General features: G+C 39.1%; 1 protein-coding gene across 2 annotated transcripts; it reads left to right on the top strand.

Moving 5' to 3' along the window:
- Positions 1 to 231: 231 nt before the first annotated feature.
- Positions 232 to 558, top strand: LOC114037696 (ragulator complex protein LAMTOR2-like). 2 transcript variants are annotated; one of them, XM_027854663.1, is made up of 2 exons: positions 232 to 456; positions 538 to 558. In XM_027854663.1, exons 1-2 carry the CDS (start codon positions 232 to 234, stop codon positions 556 to 558), a joined length of 246 nt encoding a protein of 81 aa, XP_027710464.1. The 2 variants fall into 2 exon arrangements, with proteins under 2 accessions (XP_027710464.1, XP_027710463.1); XM_027854662.1 differs by having other exon boundaries at positions 232 to 558.
- Positions 559 to 21,886: the final 21,328 nt, after the last annotated feature.

Raw genomic sequence — 21,886 nt, 5'->3', positions numbered from 1 at the left:
CTCCCTCAAAACACCTAGCACAGGTCTTAGCAAACAACAGTTAGAGTGATGCTACACTCATCTGAAGGTCAGACTTCTGGTAATCTCTACCATTCAGTAAAATTCTGTGAATCTGTGAATAAGAAGGGGAAAATCTTCTGAGAATCAATGTGTTATTACAAAACTCACTTCACCCTAATCAGAAAAGTACTACCGACAGAGACTGGGTTGTGGGGATTTGGAGTAGTCTTCATGCTTCGCCCCACAGCCCTGATCCAGGTGCTAAGTCAAGCTATCACCAGAGGCGTCCAGAGCATGCTGTTGCTGAATAATGAAGGCTCCCTGCTGGCCTACTCTGGTTATGGGGACACTGCTGCTATCGCTAGCAACACCTGGGCTGCCTACGACGAGGATGGGAACCAAGCCTTTAACGAAGACAATCTCAAATTCATCTTAATGGACTGCATGGAGGATTGGGTGGCGATCACTCAGGTGGCAAACCTGTTGCTGTATATCTACGCCAAAGAGACTGTGGCCTTTGGAATGCTGAAGGCCAAGGCCCAGGCCCTGGTTCAGTAACTGGAAGATCCCCTCATGCAAGTGGCAGCATCATAGCAATTGGGGGATAATGGGCTTAAGAGTGGGGATGAGGGTGGAGGGCTAACCCTTTGGTGGGGGAAGGGCCCCCAGGAAACCTTTCCAGAGGTCTGAAGGGAAAGTTTTTCAATCTCATTGAATAAACTATTTAATACCTGTAAAAAAAAAAAAAAGAAAGAAAGGTACTACCTCTGTCAATACTGTCACGGCTTTCAGCTAGAAATTCATGCATAAAACTAAGATAGTAAGACACATGGGTAGCTAGATGACACAGTGGATGGAGCACTGGCCCTGGAATCAGGAAGACCTGAGTTCAAATCCAACCTCAGGCACACTTACTAATTGTGTAACCCTGGGAAAATCACTTTACCTTGTTTGCCTCAGTTTCCTCATCTATAAAATGAGCTAGAGAAGAAAATGGCAAACCACTCCAGTATCTTTGTCAAGAAAACCCCAAATGAGGTCATGAAGAGTCCAGCTGAAACAACTGAACAACAACTAAAGCAAGACACACTGACCGTAGGGAAGAGTGGTCGCCGTTAAGAAAGCAACAAGATTGAAGAGCTATAAAAAGGAGACTTGTTCCGCTTTCTAGTACTTTAGCAAAGTCGTCTGGGTCCTTAAGTGCAAGGACAAACAGCAAGCTCTCTACAGTCTTGTAGTTTGTAAGGGATTATATTATCACGTACAACAATATATTATAGCATAAAACACAAATAATTCCCAAAGATAAGTTTGAGTCATAACAAAAAGGGAAAATTATGTTCGATACACTTAGTTTAAGGAGACAAAGGAGGTGGTACTGTTCAGAAAGATTTCCATTAAAAGCAATATTTTCTTTTAAAGTTTGGGTGCTTAAAGAAGTAAGCTTCAATTCTCTCTCTGGGAAAATTAATTTATGAGAAATCTCTTATTTCCTAGCAATTGATAGATGGTTGGATGTATAAATGTACTGATAGACAAACAGACAGAAAATTATAGAGCATTTTACAAAGTGCTTACTATGTATAAGCCACTGTGCTAAGCACTGGAAAAACTTATAAAAGGAAAAAAAACCTGACCCTACCCTGAGGGTACATACATTCTACCAGGGAAGATAACATAAAGGAAAGATGAAAATTGTAGTGGGGGAAGGGTTAGAAAGAATAATGATGCAGGGGAAGGTTGCTGGTGAGGAGTAGGGCCTGGAGTGACATGAACATGTCCTGGTTTACCCCATGAAATAATGGTCCAGCCAGAGACTCACCAATTAGAAGAGAGGGCCAAAGAGTTAAGACATCTCCAGGGTAAGAAGATTGCTGGGAGAGAGGTAAAGAAGTCCTGAAAGTAAGGAATGGAGATAGAAGTGAACAATGCCAGATAAATGACATATTACAGTTCTTTTGATACATGTATTGTGAAGGCCATTTGAAAGACATGCCTTTAAAGAATATCATTTAAAATAGAGTCATATTTCAAATGAACCATATTATGAGGCAAACAACCAAGGCCTCTAATGAACCCATTTTCTAGGCCTTTCCCAAGCTTACACATATACATCTGCTTATCAAATTTGACAATCTATGGCATTTAGCAAGTTAACTTGAGTTTGTAGACAATCAATATTTTTCAGATAGTATGTTCTGGGGACCAGACCTGTAGATAAGATAATGAATACACCATTAAGAGGCATTGCTCCTGGGAGACAAAGCAGGGTTGCCAGGGGAACCTTGACTGAATTGCTTCTTTATTGTGGGATTAACCATTCAAATTTAACATGGCATTAATGTGTTTGGTAAAATGGAATCATAATATCCTCCTAACTGATTGGTCCTGTTGCATCTGAATCTTTAGGAATATATTTGAATGTTCCTTGTCCTTTCTATCCATTTCCCATCCCAAATGTAAATATTCACTTACAAGGATTTAGACCTAGTGGGGAGAATGAAGCCTGGATAAATGAGCATTATCAAAATCAGAGAAGATTTTTGACATACAGGAAATGGGCTAGCCTACAACTTGTTCTTTTCTTTTCTTTTCTTTCCTTTACTTTTCTTCTCTTTTTGTCCACTTCTGTTATTTTATCTGTCTGGAAACTCCTGATACGGAAACTTCTACCACTGATAGAGAATCACAAATCTGGAACATGGAGTCTGAGTTGCCTGGACCACTGGGATGTTAAGTGATTTGAAGGTCACAGAGCTAATATATTTCAGAGGTAGGACTAGAACTCAAGTCTTTCTAACACCAAGCCTAGCACTCTCTCCACTGTACAGCAGTGCCTCCTCCTAAGCTGTAATCTATTCTACTACAACTGAGGCCCCTTCGTACTCTATCCAATTCCCCAATTGGATAGTGGTCCCACTCTAACTTCACTACCTTGCCCTGCATTATGCTTCTCAACAATCTTTAGCTTATTAGAAGTACTATATATTTGCAAATCAACAGGAGTTCCTCATATCTTTGTAATTTCAAACCTGGCCTCAGACACTTATTAACTCTGTGACTCTTGGCAAGTCACTTAAAACTGTTTGCCTCAGTTTCCTTATCTGTAAAGTGAGCTGGAGAAGGAAATGGCAAACCACTCCCAGCATCTTTGCCAAGAAAACCCCAAAATGGGGTCACAAAAAGTCGGCCACAAATGAAATAACTCAACAACAATCAACAAGGTTTCATGACCTATATTAAGTGCTGAGGATAAAGGGGGTGGGTAGCAGTCCTTGCCTCAAGAAGCTTACATTCCAATTTGGAAGACAACATGTACATAAAAAAATGCATGTAAGATATATCCTGAGTAGATGGGATATGCACTATCACCTTTTAGGACCAAGAAGATGTTGTTTGAGTTTAGTCCCAAAAGGAACTAAGGATTCAAAGAGGCAGAAGTGAGATGGGGAGAGCATTTCATGCACAGACTATGGTGAGTGCAAAAGTACAGAAACGAATGATTGAGTGTTTTGTGTGAGGAACAAGTAGCCCAGTATGGCTGAACTGTGGCATGTATGAAGGGGAGTAAAGTGTAAGAAGATTGTAAAGATAGGAAGGGACCAGGTTGTAAAGAGTTTTAAGTGCCAGAGTGGTTTGTATTTGAGCCAAGAGGCCATCAAGAAACCATTGGAATTTATTGATTTGGAAGAGAAGAGTTTGTGATAAGATCAGACCTAAGCCTTAGGAAAATCACTTTGGCAGGGCTATGGAGGAGAGATCTGTGGTGGAGGGAGACTAATTAAAAATCTATCGAAACAATCAAAGGGAATGAACTAGGGAGACTGAACTAGAAAGAAGGGGGTGTATCTGAGAGAGAATGTAGAGATGGAAACAACAGGATTTGGCAACTGATTGGACATTTAGGATGGGTGAGTATAAGTAATTATTAAGGATTACACTGAAGTTGTGAACCCGGGTGACTGGAAGGAGGAGTGCTGTCAGTAGTTAAAGGGAAGATTAGAATTTGCTAGAAGTTTTGTTTTGTTTTGTTCTGTTTTTCCCCCAATTTGAATTAGGACCAGGGCAGGGGAGCAGTAAGAGGGAGACTGGGGATACTGTTGACAAAAGTAATCAAGAAAATAAAGGAAAAAAGAAGCATTGAAAAGAAAATGAGGTTCAGGAGGTGCAGACATGCAAGACAGACTTGAAAGTAGCATGTAGAATTTATTATACACTTTTTTAAAAAAAGCAAATTGTATGTGGAGAAGATTCAGTTTTATGTTCAATAATTATTTTCGTGTTCTATATTGTACATGGAAATGCTTGGGTTTTTTTGGTGTTTGTTAAGTATTTAATTTTTTATAAAGAAATTTAGTATCAATCTCTTGAGCCAGTGCTCTTAGATACCAAGTCAAATATTCATAACCAAATATTTCCTTTTTTTTTCAAACTATGTGTTAGACTGGGTCTGAGGTACTGAAAAGCCCTCATTTACTGGAAAAAAAAATTTCCAAATATGCCCCATGTGATTCATGAAAAAGAATTCACTTCAATTCAACAAATATTTACTGAGCACTCACTCCACGCCCATCACCCACAAAATTAGTCTTCTAGGAACAACAACAATGCAAGTAGAGGGGGAGCCAGAGCCAAGATCATGGAGAAAAGGCAGGTATTCATCTAAGTTCTCCCCCAAACCCCTCCAAACATCTTTAAATAATGCCCCCAAACAAGTTCTAGAGCAGCAGAACACAAAAAAAAGGTGGAGTGAAACAATTTTCCAGTCCAAGACAATTTAAAAAGTTGGCAGGAAAGGTCTGTTGCACCAGGGTGAGAATAGAGTTCAGTCCAGCACAGGTTGTACCAGTGCAGACCGGAACCCGAGAAACCAAGAGTAGCCCTGGGGGCAACTGAATCAGTGACAGCAGTGGCAGTCTTTGGACCTCTCAGCCCACAGATGGTAAGGGGGTCAGACAACTGGTCAGTAGGGAATTCCATTGCCCATACTTGCTCTGGGTCTCAGTCCCAGGGCAAGGAGGAGCACACCAGAACTTGTAGCCACAAGGGAACAGGGCTCCTGGTCACAGTTTCAGGGTGGAAAAGAGTGATTGTGGTTGTTCTCAGACCAGTGCACAGTACAGGAGAATAGTAAACACATCTCTCCCTAGATTGTACTACCTTGGAAGAACCAAAGACTTACAGGTCCCCAGAATTACCTCTGAAAATAGCTTTACAAAAAATCCTGAAGCTCAGGAAGGTGTCCTCTCCACTCCAAAAGCAGATCCCCACTTTAGCATAGAGTTAAAAGGAAGAACTAGGCTGGAAAATGAGCAAACAGCAGAAAAAGATCCTTGCTATAGAAAGTTACTGTGGTGACAAGGAAGATCAAAACACAAAATGAAAAGAAGACAACAAAGTCAAAACTCCTGCATTCAAAGCCTAAGACAATGCAAGTACAGAACCTCTTATCCCAGGGTCAAACCACATTATTCCAGGCTCATTTTGTAACAAAAAATATGGACTTGTAAGAATAGATGCAGAATAACAATATTTATTAAGTAATCACTATGTACCAAGAGATGTGGGGACATGACATTTAGTGTTTTGACAGTTTCCATCCCTGGTGTTCAATAAGTTTCTACTCAGCTGAGTTCTAGCTAGGGGTGAGAAGGGGGGGGGGGCATGGTTCAGGTATCCATGGGCAGCATGTTAAAGCTTGTTCCCTTAGAGCAACTGTCCCTCTGACTGGAGGAACTCAACTGATGGAGGAAGCAGATTCCTCTAATGCAAGGGCCCCTTCTATGTAGTTGACATTCTCCCAGCACTGTGTGGCTAATCGATAAGAAAATTCCTCTGAGGGATAAAGAAGAGAAACTGGGCTTTTAGAAAGATACACTCAGTTAAGAAATAAAAAGACTTTTATTCATAAGGCTCCTATATGTATTTTCTTCAAAAGTTTTATTTTTGCATTTTGATGGTTATTCCATACATTTCCTAATAATATTCTTTCCCCACTGGGCCCTCACTAGTGGGCTCTTTTAACAAAAAATTAAAGTAGTTTAGAAAAACTGATGTATTACTGATAGAGTACATAACATCTCATACAAGTAGCCTATGATCTCATTATGGAAAAGGAAGGGTGTTCCATCATTGGTTATGCAAAAACAACAGTGTATTGGTTCTGAATTTTTGTCGTCTTTTTAGTGCAGAGGTTTCAAACATACTGTTCCCAATGCTCCAATGAGATAGGAACCAAATTAAAATATAATTGGTAAATATTTAACAAAATAAATAAAAATACAATAAAACATAGATAACATTACATTGTAAAACTGAGTCAATATTCAGTCCAAAAGGATCCTTAGCTTAGTGTCTCTTGTTTCTATTTATTTGACACTGTGTTTTTAGTGATTCTTTCATTTATATTATTGCATTCATACCCCTGCCACCTTCTCTCCAGCTGCCTCTGAGAATCAGAACCTGCGCCCTGGAGTACTTAATTCTTCCAACTCCAGAATTCTTCCCTGAAGTCCTCCTAGTCTGTCTAGAGAATACCTTATGTGTTTCTGGCTCACTACTCAACACCCTGGCTATCACACTAAACCAGCCTGCTGCTGCTGGCTTACTTTTAGCTCTCCCCCCCCCATTTTTTGGTTCCATAACCATAATCAAATCCATATTGTCATTGACAATGGAAAAAAAATGTATCAACCCACCCCCTATCATTACACTTGCCTTACCTGTAATTTTACAAAGCAAAGTAACTGGTTTATGGCCACCATTCCCCTATGTATTCTGCTGTCTCTCTCTATTAGAATGTGAGCATCCTGAGAGTAGGGACAGAATTCATGCTTGCTTTTGTAACACCGTTGCTTCTCATGATATTTGGTACATAGGATAGGAATAGGGACAAAACCTGGGATTTCACTGTTACAGGGAGTGAGGTAACTCCTTCTCCTAAGGTAGATGAGCACCTTCTATGCAAATGATGAGCTTAGAAAGCTTGCTAGAGCACTGAGAGGTTGTCACTTGACCATATTCACTCAAGCAGTCATTCCTGGCTTCCAGACCAGCTCTCTATTCAGTACACTATCCAATCTATAGTGATGATGATGATGATGATGATGATGATGATGATGATGATGTCATTTATATAGTACCTATTGTGTGCTAGGCACTGTGCTAAGCACTTTAGAAATATTATCTTATTTGATCCTTACAATGACCCCGGAAGGTAGGTACTATTATTGTCCCTATATTACAGTTCAGGAAACTGAGGCAATTAGAAGTTAAACAGAAGTTACCCAGGGTCACCAAGGTAGTAACTATCTCAGGTCAGATTTTAATTCAGGTCTTGCCCGACTCCAGACCTGGTGCTCTATTCACTGTGCCACCTAGGGGCCCCCTCTCTTACTACATATTAATTACTTAATAAATGGTTCTTCATTCATTCATTCATTTAATTCATAGTGCTTTCCTGGTTCTAATTTCTTTAACCTGTACCAATCCATATAAGTCTTCCCATGTTGTTCTTTAAGGAATAATATTCTATCATATACCTAAGCCATAATGTGTTCAGCAATTTCTCTGTCCCAATGTATATTTCTGTCTTTATATCCAACTAATCCCTTTCACACACTCTGCTTGAGTAAGTCCAGCTTTTCCTTTTCACATATGCCATGCTCATTCTTTACTCCCAGCTTTAGCCTGTGCTGACTCCCCATATGAAGTGTTTCCTATGCCATGAATTGGACTGAACTGCATTCAACTGAACCAAGTTAAATTGAATGTTCTCTCTCCCATCTCCACCTACATAAATTTTACTCCTCCCTCAAGATGCTGCTCCAGGCCCATCTTCCTAAATGTGATGCCTCTGGTAGTCAATGTAGTATATTTTTGTTTTGTTTTTTTATAAGCGCTGAACTTGAAGGAAAAAATGTTTAACTCACTGTATGACCTTAGGCTATTACGTGTCTTTGATATTCAATTTCCTTATCTCTAAAAGAGGGATAATAATGAATGTACCACTTATCTCAAAATTGTGGTCATGAGAACAGTTAGATCGTATTGTATGTGAATGTGAAATATTATATGTGAAAATAACTATAAATAACTATGTACATTAACATATGACTTCTGACTACTTTAGACTTTTTTTTTCACCCCTCAAATCAATTCAACATGCATGTATTATATGCCTGCTATACACAATGTAGTACTAAGGCATTCCCTGGTATGCAAGGACAAAAAGGAAATAGTTTTTGACTTCTATAAGCTTATTGGTGAGTGTGCAGAGGAGGGGAGATAGCATGTATACAGATAACAATAATTCAAGATATGGGGTGAAAGAGGTAAACAGAGAGAGTTACAAGAGAGAGAACACTAATAGCTGAGCAGACCAGAGAAGGCTTCACAAAGATAACATTTGGCTTAACATTGAAGGAATATAAGGAAACAGGAAGGCAGAGAGGAGGCAAGAAAGTGTCCCAGGTACTTGGAATAGTTTATGTGAATATAGAGAGGGGAGATATCGCATGGCGGAGAGAACTAGACATTTTGTAGTACAGTGTGACTGGAGTGTAGAATGCATGAAGGAGAGTCATATGAAATTGGCTGAAAAGGTAGGTTGGGTATAGATTGTGATAGGTTTTAAACACTGGACTAAGGAGTGTATATTTTATCCTAGAAGCACCAGAGAGCCACCGAAGATGAAACATACTACCCAGCTCCTGATAGAGAGTTGAAAGACTCAAAGTACAAAATGAGATGTGGCCATTGTGAACATTTATTTTTGCTTGATTTTTCTTCCTTTCTCAGTGAGGGAGGGAGAAGGGGAAGTGAAGGTGGATTTTTGTAAGCTGAAAAAAAAATTAATTAAAAAAAAATCACACCCAAGAAGTTGGCATCCAGACTTTGCTTGAAAACCTCTAATGAGGGCAAATGTACTTCCTCTGCAGGATGCCACTTTTACCTTGGCTAGCTCTCATAGTTACAAAGGTAATTATGTATGATTTTGAAGTGTTCTTTATTTTTCCATGTGTATAGGTCTTCAGGCATCTCTCAAATTCCATGATCATTCTCTAGATGGCAGGAACTGTCATTTTTCTTCAAAAACTCCATAGTACTTTTCCCAATGTGTTGCAAGTAGGTATTTACTGAAAATTGGCAGCAGGGGCAGCATAGGGATTTGGGGTGAGCCTATGACTTTTTCCCATAATTCTCTTGCTTTACAGAGCAACAGAATGAACAGAAAATACCACTGTATGAACAAATATATAAATGAATGAATGGATGGATGGATGATAGCATATTGTAAGGCCTACCAGTCCTCCATCTAAGAAATAGAATTGATGACTCCCATCTTATTCAAGCCATGTGAGCAGTCAAGTAGCCAGGATCGATTCTGGGAGGGCCCTCGAAAGAGGTGTTAGAGGAAGACAGGGGGAGAAGGGCACTCCTGTAGACAGCAATTATTATTCCAAGCAGAAAACAGTGATATAGACACACTTTGAACAACCAGCTTGAAGAGTTGGTGTGACCTAACATGACTCTCTCCCTCCCTTCTACAACAAATAACTTCTGTCCACAACCAAAAGACTCCCTTTTCCTTGGCAGGAGATATCCAGCAGCTACATATGGCCTATTTGAGCACTGACCTTTATGCCTTAAACTCTACTCCCTTTCCTCTCCTCCCCCTCCCTGCTATAGGATGAGGTACTACCTCTTTTCCAGGCATGTTTAGCCAAATGGATAATAAAAGTCCCTTGCTTTCTTCCCTCTGTGTTTGCCAGCACTTTCCAAAGAGGAAACCTTCCAGCAAAATAAATATCCAGGGAACACAATGGATTCTTCCCACCAATTCAGGCACTAGATCATTATTCATTTCTCTAGCATCAGCAGGAGCCTGTTCCCATATTGTTGCATAATTCACTTCTTATGCCAACCCTCAGCAAAATCGCAGCATCCATCAAGTCTATGGTCTGTACTTCCAGACTTCCCTACCTGCACACCATTCATTTCTCTGCAGTTTTCCCAAATTTTTCACCCATGCCAGGTAACCAAGATCCTTGTGATTGCTATATTACCACCTCTATTAAACTTACACTCATTTCTCTGAGGGAGTAAATATCATTGTGTTTCTAAGAGTCATTTTCCATTGGAGAATGAAAAACTTCTTTATCTTAAGAATTTGGAGCCATGGTACCCAGAGAAACTTGGAAATGTGCTCTTGGAAACAAAAGAGAGGGCTTCAAGTACAATATCCAACATTTTCTCTCTGTGTGATTTGGAACAAGTCATTTTTCCTCTCCAATCCTATAAAATGACCTCTAAGATTGCTTCTTGCTCTAACATTCACTGATTTTTATTCTAGACTTTATCTTTTATTATTGTGTAATGGAGTCCTTACTAATGTTTATCTACTTGAGACTTAGAGAACTGAGGGACTGTAACTGAAAGCTTATCCCCTCCTCTCTGGAAGGGATAAATATATTGGTGAATCCCTGGTTATAATTAACATTCCAGGAATCAAGAAGTGTGTAATAGAATCAGGTTGGCCTATACAAGATTAGACCTATACAAGATTAGGACAAGTAAATTTGTTTCTCAAATGCCACCAATGACCAATCAATGAATCAAATTGTCTTTTGTCAGTTCTCATCCTCAAATTTCAATTACTTAAGCTATTAAAATAATTTAAAACTACACTAAGACTTTTGAACACACTTCAGAACACAGCCTGCATGTGTTCTGCAAGATCCTTAATAATAGGACTTCTGTGTACCATAATAAGATGACAGAAATATGTTTGTGCAGTAAATATTTCATCGTTGTCTCACTCCCCACCCTCAAATGTGAATGTTCCCTGTGGCTCTGTCTTGGGCCCTCTTCTCTCACAGCGAGCTCATTAGGCCTCTTGGCCTCAATTATAATTTCTTTTTTTACATACTTTTTTTTTTAGGAAATCAGGGTTAAGTAACTTGACCAGAATCACACAGCTAGTAAGTGTCTGAGGTCAGATTTGAACTCAGGTCCTCTTGACTCCAGTGCCAGTGAACTGTCATTTCTATGTAGAAGATTTCAAGATGTCTCTACCCATACTTGTTCTCTTTCTTGACTCCAATCCTGAACAACTAAAAGCACTTTTGGAAATTTCCAACTGGTGATCCTATAGCATTAAAAGCTCAATGTGTCCAAGACAAAACTGCTCATATTTCTGCTCAAAGTCATACCTTTTCCTAGGTTTTCTTTTTCTGTTGAGCATACCACCATGTTTTTAGTCACCCCGGTTTAAGACCTTGTGCCAAATCTTTGCCATCCCTCACTACTTGCCTACCTTATTGGGTGGCACAGTGTATATGGCATTGAGCCCACCTGAGTATACTTAGTAGCTGTGTGAGCCTGAGCAAGTTACTTAATCTCTGTCTGTTTCAGTTTGCTCATCCGTAAAATGGAGATAACAATAACATGCACCACCCAGGGTTGAAACACTTAGCACAGTGCCTAGCACACAGTTTGTGCTTTACAAATGTTTGTTTCCTTTCTTTCTTCCTACCCTCAAATCCAATCACCAAGTCTTATTGATACTGACTACTCAACAGCTCTATAACTGATTTCTTCTCTCTATTGAAGGGAACACCACCTAATTCAGTCCCTCATTACCTCTTGTCTGGATTGTCGAAATGATCCCTAATCTGTCTCTCTCTGCTGCATGTCTCTCCCATCACCTAACCTGCCTTCCACACAAACTTCATAATTTTACCTGATTCAGGCATTGATGATATAATACTGATGACATACTTACTATTCATTATATATAGAAAAAATGATGCTATTGACCTAGCTCTTATAAGAAACTGGGCTTCAGCAAATGGGACTGGACTTTCATTGAACCATTTATACTTTTATCTAGTGCTCCCCCAACACACACACACACACATACACACACACACACACACACACACACACACACACACACACACACACTCTCTCTCTTAGATGACCAGGGTTAAGAGTGTTGGTGTTTGTCAGTGGGACAGAAAGAGGGGCTAACTGATCAACGTAGAGATTAACAACATATTTGTGTATCATTAGCAACACAAAGTCCCCATGTATTTTTTTAGTATTTAGCAACCTGGCCACTGACTGTTGTTGTTGTTCAGTTGTTTCAGTCATGTCCTATTCTTTGTGATCTCATTTGAGTTTTTCTTGAGTTACAAAGATACTGGAGTGGTTAGTCATTTTCTTCTTCAGCTCATTTTACAAATGAGAAGACTGAGGCAAACAGGGTTAGGTGACTTGCCCAGGGTCACACAGCTAGTCAGTGTCTGAGGTCATATTTGAACTCAGGAAGAGGAGTCTTCCAGACCACAGGTCCAGCACTCTATCCACTGCACCTCCTAGCTGCCACTGATTGTTAGGGTATGTTAATAGCCTAATTTCCAGGCTCTCAAAACTTCAACTTGGGGAGGAAATAGAATCTTGAGTTCACCCCCAATTCAGTACTAAAGTTAGTTCTTTTCTCCAATCAGACCCAAATGATGAGAATTTTCCTGGGCCCTCCAGTGGCTTATCTAACGTACCTTCCTCACCACAGTCCTTAGAAACACATGATAGGAACTGGAACTGAATCTTTCACTGACCCATTTATACTTTAATCTAGCCCTCCCCCCCAATACACACACACACACACACACACACACAGAGCTGTGAACAGTAGCTATTTAATAAATATATATGTAGATATTTAATATACATATACACACATATACATATATATGTACAAACATAATTTCAAATTGTACCTATAACATCTCAGCCATCTGTTGGGGATTGATGGTTGGAAGCCTCTGTCTTTCACTGTTGTCTATTTTGTTACAGGGGTATAATTATCCTGCCCCAACGTACAATTTCAAAAGCATCTGGGTGTCACAGAACAAAAGAACTCATAACAAAGGCTCAGGCAGCAGTTGAGCAAAAGGAGAGCTCACCTTTTTTCCTTTTCCTTTTTTGTTCCCCCCACCCCAGCAATGGTTAAGATAAAATATGAACCAATTTACCATATAGTCTCAACGAACAAAAGAAGTATGGGAAAAATATAGGCAGGTTTATTTTCTCAAGGTTTATTTTCTCCTCTTCACTGGTGGCATAACAAGAGGATAATCAAGATTGCAAAATAATTATTTTTGAAATCAATAAGATCACAGTTTGCACCTCAGACACACATGGGATATTGACACAGTCTCCCAGCTGGCTTTGGAGAAGTGACTAACCAGCTGAAGAACTCATTAACTGGCTCTGTTACTGATAGAATCCCCCAATATTGCTTCAAACATATTCTACAATCATACTACATGCTTATACAGCATTTTAATCTCTTTCAAAGCACCTTCACCTGCTAAGTAATGGATTGCTAGTTCTCTCTGGATTCTGGTCCCAGCTCTGATAGGTGCATACAACAGACGTGAATAAGCCCATGTGATACATGGTTAGACAGAGTTATAGAGGACCTGCACCCTGGTGGCCAGACTCAGAACATAGTGCCTTTGCCACCATACAGCTATCACTATCTATCATTGTATGTGATCCCTTAAAGGACATCAGAATAACTACTCCTTCTATTTATCCACATAGAATAAGATTTCCTCAATAGAAAGCCAAATTCTAAACATCCAGATTTGGGGTATCATGTAGATAAAACAACCCCAGGATTAGTTTCCTATGTCTGGAAGATGATCCCTTCTCATCCCTACCTCTTAGAATTCCTATTTTCCTTCAAAGCACAAATTAGATGTTATCTCTTCTACAAAATCTTTTCTGATACCTTTTCCCACCCTTACTACCAGGTTTTCATGCCCTCTGTTCCTTAAACTACTACAGGCTGTGTGGTACAGATCTATCCTCCACTGGGTTCAAGTTCTGCCCCTGATACTGTTTGACCCCGGAAAGGTGCCAACTTCTCAGGGTCCCAGGCAACTCACTAAGACTATAAAGTTAGAGAGAGGTTGTAGATCTGCATTGGGCAAGATAATTTCCCTCACTGAGATTTCACTGTGCCAAAGAGATTAAGCCTCATCTCACCTTTTTAGTCATTTTTTTCTGTACCTGTGTACATGTCCCTACTCCACCTCTAGTGACACTGGCCTCCCTGCTCTTCCTCTCACAAGACCCTCCATCTCCTGACTCTGAGCATTTTTTCTGGCCTTCTCCTGCACCCTCAATTCTCTCCTTCCTCACCTCTGCCTCCTGGCTTCCCTGGCTTCCTTCAATTCCCAGCTAAAGTTCTACTTCTACAGCTATGTACCTTGTATATAATTTGTTTGGACATTTTCCTCCCTCCATTAGATTATAAACTCTTTGAGGGCAGGGAATGTTTTTGCCTTTCTTTGTATCCCCAATGCTTAGCAAAGTGCCTTAAACATAGTAGGTGCTTAATAGATGTTTATTGACTGAGAGTACAATATAAATATCTTAAGGGAAGAAATTTTCATTTTTATTTTCACATAACCATTGCATGTACTTTGGACATAGTAGGCTTCCAATAAATGTTTGTTGAACTGAATTTAATCTTTCTGCTTTGCTTCCTTTTGACATCATGTAGACATGGCCACAGTGTATATGTACCTATTTCCAGAAAAAATAAGAAAATACTCTTAGCATTCTTTGTGGATAGGGTGTGACTCACAGACACATCCACTTTGGGCCTCATAATAGAACAGCAGGCTGATCCATCATTGAAATGTACTATTCACTCACAGAGATGGAAGGCAGGCCACCTCACTGTTTCAGGTTTATTCTTCTCATACAAGGAAAGTAGAGGGAGAGCAACTTGATATAATGGAAAGAGTAAAGGTACTTGTATGAATTAAGGCAGAGTGAAATGATCAGAACTTAAGAAGAATGAAGATGAAATATTTCTCCTATCTCTGGGCAGAGGAGATGTGGACTAGAGGTGAAGAAACATTCATTTTCAGACATGGCCAATATATTGATTTCTTTTGCTTGATGAGATCTGTTTGTTAAAAGGGAGGGATTTCCATTGTGGAAGGGAAATGGTAGGGAGAGTTTGGGGGTTGAGAGAGAGATGAAAAAAAAAGCATCAATAAAACACTATAATACACAGAAGAAAACAAAAAGACATTGAGAATGGGACATAGTAAGACATTTTGTTACTCCATTGTTAAATTTCATATATACTTTTAAAATATATATAACAAAGGTGAGACTTTCAGAGTTGATTTCATTTTGCAGAATCTGAGTTTCTGTATGTTATGAAATCGAGGAAAGCAGCCAGGTGGTATATGATGAGAATTCCCTGGATGCCCTACTTAAATGGCAGAGGATCAGGAAGAAGCTTCAAGATGTCCACCCTCCACCCTCTCCAGCCAGAGGGAGGGAAGGACCCCAGTAATGGGATGTTGAGGAGGTATGAGTTTCAGAGTTGACTTCATCTTACAGAATGATTAGTTTCTAGAGAAGTCATGTATGACTTCAGAGATAAGTTAGACTCCATTATAAAGGTCTTCATGCCTCAATAAAAATTTTGTTTCTATTTCATTCCCATGAATAACAATAAAGGAGAGTACCAGCAAGTATCTAGACCTGAAAAGAATCTTAGAAATCATATAATTCAATCTTGCCCTTCCTAGTTTTACAAATGGAGATACTGAGGCTTAGAGAGTTTAAGCATGGCATACTTGATAGAGTACTAGACCCAGAATCAGGAATAATGACAATAGCTAATGTTTAAGGCTCACATACCCTTATAAATACATATATACCCTTATAACAAGCCCGTGGGGTAAATACTATTATTATCCCCTTAGGCTCACAAATGCTAGTTGACTTGTTCTAGATTCATACAGCTAGTAAATGTAACATGCAGTATTCAAACTTAGCTCTGTTGTGACTCCAAGCTCCAAAGCTCTTCCCACAACACCAGCCTGCCTATCTGGGTTCAGATCCCACATTTGTTACTTAACACCAATGTAACCATTGGAATGTGTAACCATTTAGGTGCGTGGGGTGTTCAGGGAGGACTAGTACCTCTAGTGTGAGGGCTTGTTGAGCCCTTTTCATGACTACCCATCCATCTTTGGTGTCCACCTGTCACCCAACTCTCACCTATAGCTCAAAGAAGCTATTGCATGGGCCACGCCCTGGTAAAAACCATCTCCACAGATGGGTTAAACCAGGTTGAGGGCAACTGATGGGCCTCAAACCCATTGGTGAGTCAAGGGGATGTCTACCCTGAGCATTGGAAGACATTTTCCAAAGAATGGACAGATGAGAACAATTTATTCCAATGTTCATGAAGGCGGCTGAAGCAGGGGCTATGGAGCACTTAAAGCTTGGTCAAACATTGAAGACACCAAGGTCATCTACTGCATCCCAGGCTATCCCCAGTCATCCTGACTTTTGTCTTGCCACTAGATTTCAATGACTGAAGGAGAGAGAAAGACTGATGCCTTTGTGCAACTCTACTCCAATTCACAGGCAAGTCATCACCTCCTGGTGTCATTGGTTGTCTTTGAAAATGAAGGACTAACAACAACCATTGAAAAGCTACTTGATTTCTGAGTCTCAGTTAATTATCTGTAAAATGTGGATAATTATGCCTGTAGTACCTCTATCCTGGTATTCTTGTAAGGTTCAAATGGGACCATGTTTATAAAGTATTCTGCTAATATTAAAGAGCTATATAGGTATCAAATAGAGTTATTATTAAGAAGTTTGCCTAAAGTCACACATATAGTAAGGAGTAGAACTAGGAATGGAGCTCAAATTTCATGCAATAAAGCCAGGGTTCTTTTAATTTCATCACAGTTTTAATATCCAAATTAGAAGTAGCATATTGTAACTATAAAAAAAATCACCAAAATAGGAATTAGGAGACCTGGGTTCTGCTCTCAGATCAGCGACTGACTATTGTATAACTTCTACTAATTCTAGAGATTCATTGGATAGAGTACTGAATTTGGAATGAGGAATACTTGGGTTCAAGTTTAATATTGGATGGTTACTATGTGACTTTAGGCAAATCAACTCTCTGCCTCAGTTTTCTCAGTTCTAAAATCAGGATAATTCTAGCACCTACCTCATGGGGTTGTTGTGTGCATCAAATGAGATAATATCTTGTAAAGCATGGTATCTGGTGCATAGGAGGTTCTTAATATTTGATCCCTTCATCTCTTTTGGCCTCAGTTTCCTCATTTGTAAAATAAGGGGGGGGGACCATCTATTAATATTTTATCACTAATCTCCTTGCTTTACTACTATCCAGAACCTTTATTTCTTTTCCCAAATATTTGTTAATCATATTACATAGACTTCAGAATAAAGGGACAGCAAGCTATTTAGTATGACATGGTTTAGGATGGAGGACTGCCAAAGCAGACATCAGTTTGGGATTCCTAGAGCTAGACCATCTTGGAGGTCTCTTTCAGGTCTGAAATTTTGTGATTAAAAATTACATTTGAGATAGTCCTCCAAGAGCCATATTATGATCTTCTGTGCCTTGCTGATGAATTATTCATATCACCATATGCATGAAACCAATATGTGGATTTTTATATTTACTAAATAATTTGTACAGCTTAGAGTCCGGATGCTTTGAATTTGCTCAAAGAAATAGGGCATTCCACCAGGGACATGGGAAATAAGACTAGCTTCCTAAGTTCCTGGCGCCTCAACAGTGCTCTTCATTGGTTGTCTAACTCTCCATAATTGATCTGGCATTCACCCAAACATCTGGAAGCTGCTCTATCAAACCATGAATTTTAAAAGAATCACACTTTCCCCATTAAAAATAGACTAGGCATTGAAATAAAAGGTCCAGAAAGTTTTCAGACAATGGGCAAGAAAACCATGCATTTATTAGTCACTTTATACCCTCAGATTTTCTCCTAGTCCTTTTCCAGCAAGCTGTGGAAATTAGTTTAAATATTGGTTGGTCTGTCCTGGCAAGAACATTATTTTAGCAAAGACATAGTCATCACAGGGCTCTCCTACCTCTAATAGGAATGCTCATTGCCTATGGGAGATAAACCAGGAGAGCTTATCTATAATGACAACCAGACAACTTTGGCCTCTAATTCAATGGGCCTTCATTCTTTCTCCTCAGGGTAGACATTTCCAGATATCATTTGCTAGTGTGGAAAAGAAGTAAGAGCATCAGGTTTAGCCAGGAGAGCCTAGGTTTTTGTGTATCTGTGTGTTTTTTGGGTTTTTTGTTTTTGTTTTTGTTTTTGTTTTTGTTTTTGTTTTTGGCTAGGGGTTAAGTGATTTGCCCAGGGTCACACAGTTAGTGTTATGTGTCTGAGACTGGATTTGAACTCAGGTTCTCCTGAATCCAGGACTGGTGCTCTATTCACTGTGCCACCTAGCTTCCCCTGAGCTTAGGTTTTTAATCCCATTTCTAACACTCATTAGCCATTCAATCATAGACAGGTCACCTAACATTTCTGTCCCTTAGTTTCTTCTTCTGTAAATGGGACAACACCTCACACAGTAGTGTGGATCAAATGAGTTGTCACTTTGTCAACTTTAAAGTGCTATATTAATGACATTAATGATTTTAATGAATTAAACAACAATAATAACAGCAGTAATAAATTTAATTCTTAGCTTATCATAAGCCCATATATCAATAATCTCAAATGGGAAGGAAGGGATTCCTTTTTGCCCATTCCATCAGAAATTGTTGGGAAAAATCTCATTAAGTATACTCAGTTTTTCTACTTTGGCCCAGCTCCAGCAAATAAATCCTAAAGAACAGAGTTAGACCTGGAGAACATAGCTTTCAAAGGTGTTGTTGATATATGCCTCATTTAATTAACTGCTTTCAATTGCAATTAACAAGAATTTATCAAGTACCTACAATATGCCAAGCACTGTGCTAGATTCTGGGTAAATGAAGACTCCTTCCAGTCAAAAACAAAACAAACAAACAAAAACAAACCACAGAGCCAGTTCTTACCCACAAGGAACTTACATTCTATTTTTCATATCCTCTGCGGACATTGAATCATTCCTTTTCTAGATAATTACATCCCTCTGCTTTCACTTTCTTTGTTCTATCCCATTCGATAAGCAGGTAAATGCCTAATATTCACAAGGTCCTAAGTTGTTGTTTAGTCATCTTAGCTGTGTTTGACTCTTCGTGACCCCATTTGGGATTTTCTTGGCAAAGATAGTAGTAGTGGCTTGCCATTTCCTTCTCCAGCTCATTTTACAGATAAGGAAACTGAGGCAAACAGGGGTAAGTGACTTGCCCAGTGTCCCACAGCCAGTAATTTGAAATCAGTTCTTTCTGACTCCAAGCCTGGCACTCTATTCACTGTGCCAGCTACCAATGTAGAGACCTCTTCCCCACAAAAAGCTTACACTATTCTGAGAAGGAGGAGCCTGGAAGGAAAAAGACTTCTAGAGGGAATTTGTTTTGAAAGACTGTGAGGGACAGACAGGCAGCCAGTGAAAAATCGTAGAGATGGAAGATGGGAGGCTAAGTTCATGTAACAATCAGGAGGCCAATTTGTCTGAAACACTGAGTGTGCAGAGGGTTGTGATGCAAAGTAAGTCTGGAAAGGTAGACTCAAGTCAAACTGAATATTTATTGACTCTTACCCTGAATCCAAGGTTAGAGGTTTTTCCCATACACTGAATCTCTGGTACCAAGGAAGAATTTTTAAATCAATACAATCTGTTATGTTATACCAAGAAAGGTGACAACCAGAAATACAGCAAGTTTTGAAAAAGAAAAAAAGGGGGTAGCTTAGCTCAGGTCAGTAGTTACATTGGACTGAGGCTTTGTCTATACATCAAAACAGATGATTAACTGAATTGTTTCTACTTTTCACCTGAACAATCTATTGTCATGAGAGGCAGTACTATCAGTGGAAAATAAGACTAAACTGGGAGCTGGAGACCTAGATTTTCATTGCAGTCTTGCTCTAAATAACTATGTCACTTTGGTCAAACCACTTCATCTCTCTCTCTCTAGACTTTTGTTTTTTTCATCTGTAAAATAAAGGGGTTGGACTAAGTGGTCAATAAGTCCCTTTCAGCTTTCAGAGTTCTGTGCAGATTTAGTCTCAGAGGAGATGCTTCTTGTAACCACAACAAAGGATGAGAGCAGGGAAGCACTGAACCAAAGCAAAAGGGGAAAGGGGAGACTGAGGCAGACCCTATTTAGTCAAGGTTTTTCTTCTCAAGTTAAGCTAGAAAAAAGAAACAATAAAAAAAAGTCTGATTTAATGATTTGAAATCATACCAGAAGGAACTTGTTATTCTCAGGTGGAGCAAGAAACAAGTGTTGTCACTCAACTGTGAGGAGAGCCAGGAAGTAGGAGGTTGTACATGCCAAGCAGGCAGAAGGAAAAATGACAGGAGAAGGAAAAAAACATATGGCCGGCTGAGAGAGGAATAGAGTGACCTTGGCTGGTTCCTGCAGGTGTTCCATTATTAGTTCTCTTTAGCAACTTTTCTCCAAAGCCCTCATAAAACAAGAAAACCCTATTGAAAAGCTAAAATATTTAAAGAAGTGGCATATTGGCCTCTACCATCCTTTTCCCATGACTTAATGGAACTGGCCAGCCCTGGCTGTAGCCTTCATTGATAGGGTCAATTCTAAGTAGAAATGGATTTATTGACTGTTAATATGACATAGTTTTTACAAAGCACACAAATTTTCATTTATGCAAAAATACATGCCCCATTGGCCTACTGTAGTAATCTTCCCCTCTCCCTACCCAGAAAGTTCTACCATTAAAGTTATTAATTAATGGGCTTGAACAATAAAGGTAACATCACTCTCTCCATAAGGTCACTGTTTAAAGATACCTGAAAGGAAAAGGAAAGATTTCCCTTACTGAGACAGCACCCATTAATAATATTGACATTGATTCTGTTAACATATAAAATGGCTTCCAAATTAGAAAACAAAAACAGAGTTCCAATTAGGAAGGATACAAAATAGGTTTTCATGGAAAAAGTAAGACCTAAAACACCAGGCATTTAACAATAAAGCAAGAGCATTCTCTCCAAAATGTACAAAGGCTATCTGTAATATTTTTTTAAAAATGTATTAATATATTGGTTCTTACATCACCTTCATTTCATAATATATTCCTCTCTTTTCCTCTACCCTATTTCTTCTATAAGAGAGACATACCTTACAAGGAAAGGTAAAAAAGAATGAGGCAAAAAAAAAAAACACAGTTCAGCAAAACAAACTAATACATCAACTAAATCCAAAAGAATATGTACCCCATTGTCCCCTGCTTCAAAGAATGGAGAGAGATACTTTGTCATTTGTCTTCTTTGGGGCCAAGTTTGGTGATTACATGAATTGTCATTGAACAGGGCTCAATTTCAATTCTTATCATTTTTTCCCATTTATATTGATGAGTCATTGTGTCTATTGTTTTCCTGGTTCTTCTTCTTTCACTTAAAATAAGTTAGCTTAGCATTAAAAGACATATGCATCTCTCCATACTTCTCTGATTTTCATTTTTATTGTTTCTTAAATTGTAGTCATATTTCTTCACATTCCTGTACCTCAGTGTGTTTAGCCATTCCCCCAAACAATGGATATCACTTTGTTTCCAGTTTTTTACTACTACAAAAACTTCCCAAATAAACATTTTGACCCATGTGGTCTCTTTCTTTCTTTAATACCCCTGGGAAAATATGCCTAGTAGCTGGATCTCTAGGTCAAAGGGTATAAACATGGCAGTCACTTTTTAAGTTTCAATTAAAATTGCTTTTCAGAATGATTAGATCTACTCATAGCTCTGTCAATAGCATGTTAGTATGTCTGCCTTTCTACAACCCCTCCAACACTGATTGCTTCTATCTTTACACACACACACACACACACACACACACACACACACACACACACACA

This window comes from Vombatus ursinus, unplaced genomic scaffold (assembly GCF_900497805.2).
Source record: "Vombatus ursinus unplaced genomic scaffold, bare-nosed wombat genome assembly UNPS02010548.1, whole genome shotgun sequence".
Classification (NCBI taxonomy): domain Eukaryota; kingdom Metazoa; phylum Chordata; class Mammalia; order Diprotodontia; family Vombatidae; genus Vombatus; species Vombatus ursinus.
The sequence above is the reverse complement of the archived record's forward strand: the minus strand, read 5'-3'. Positions and strand labels throughout refer to the sequence as shown.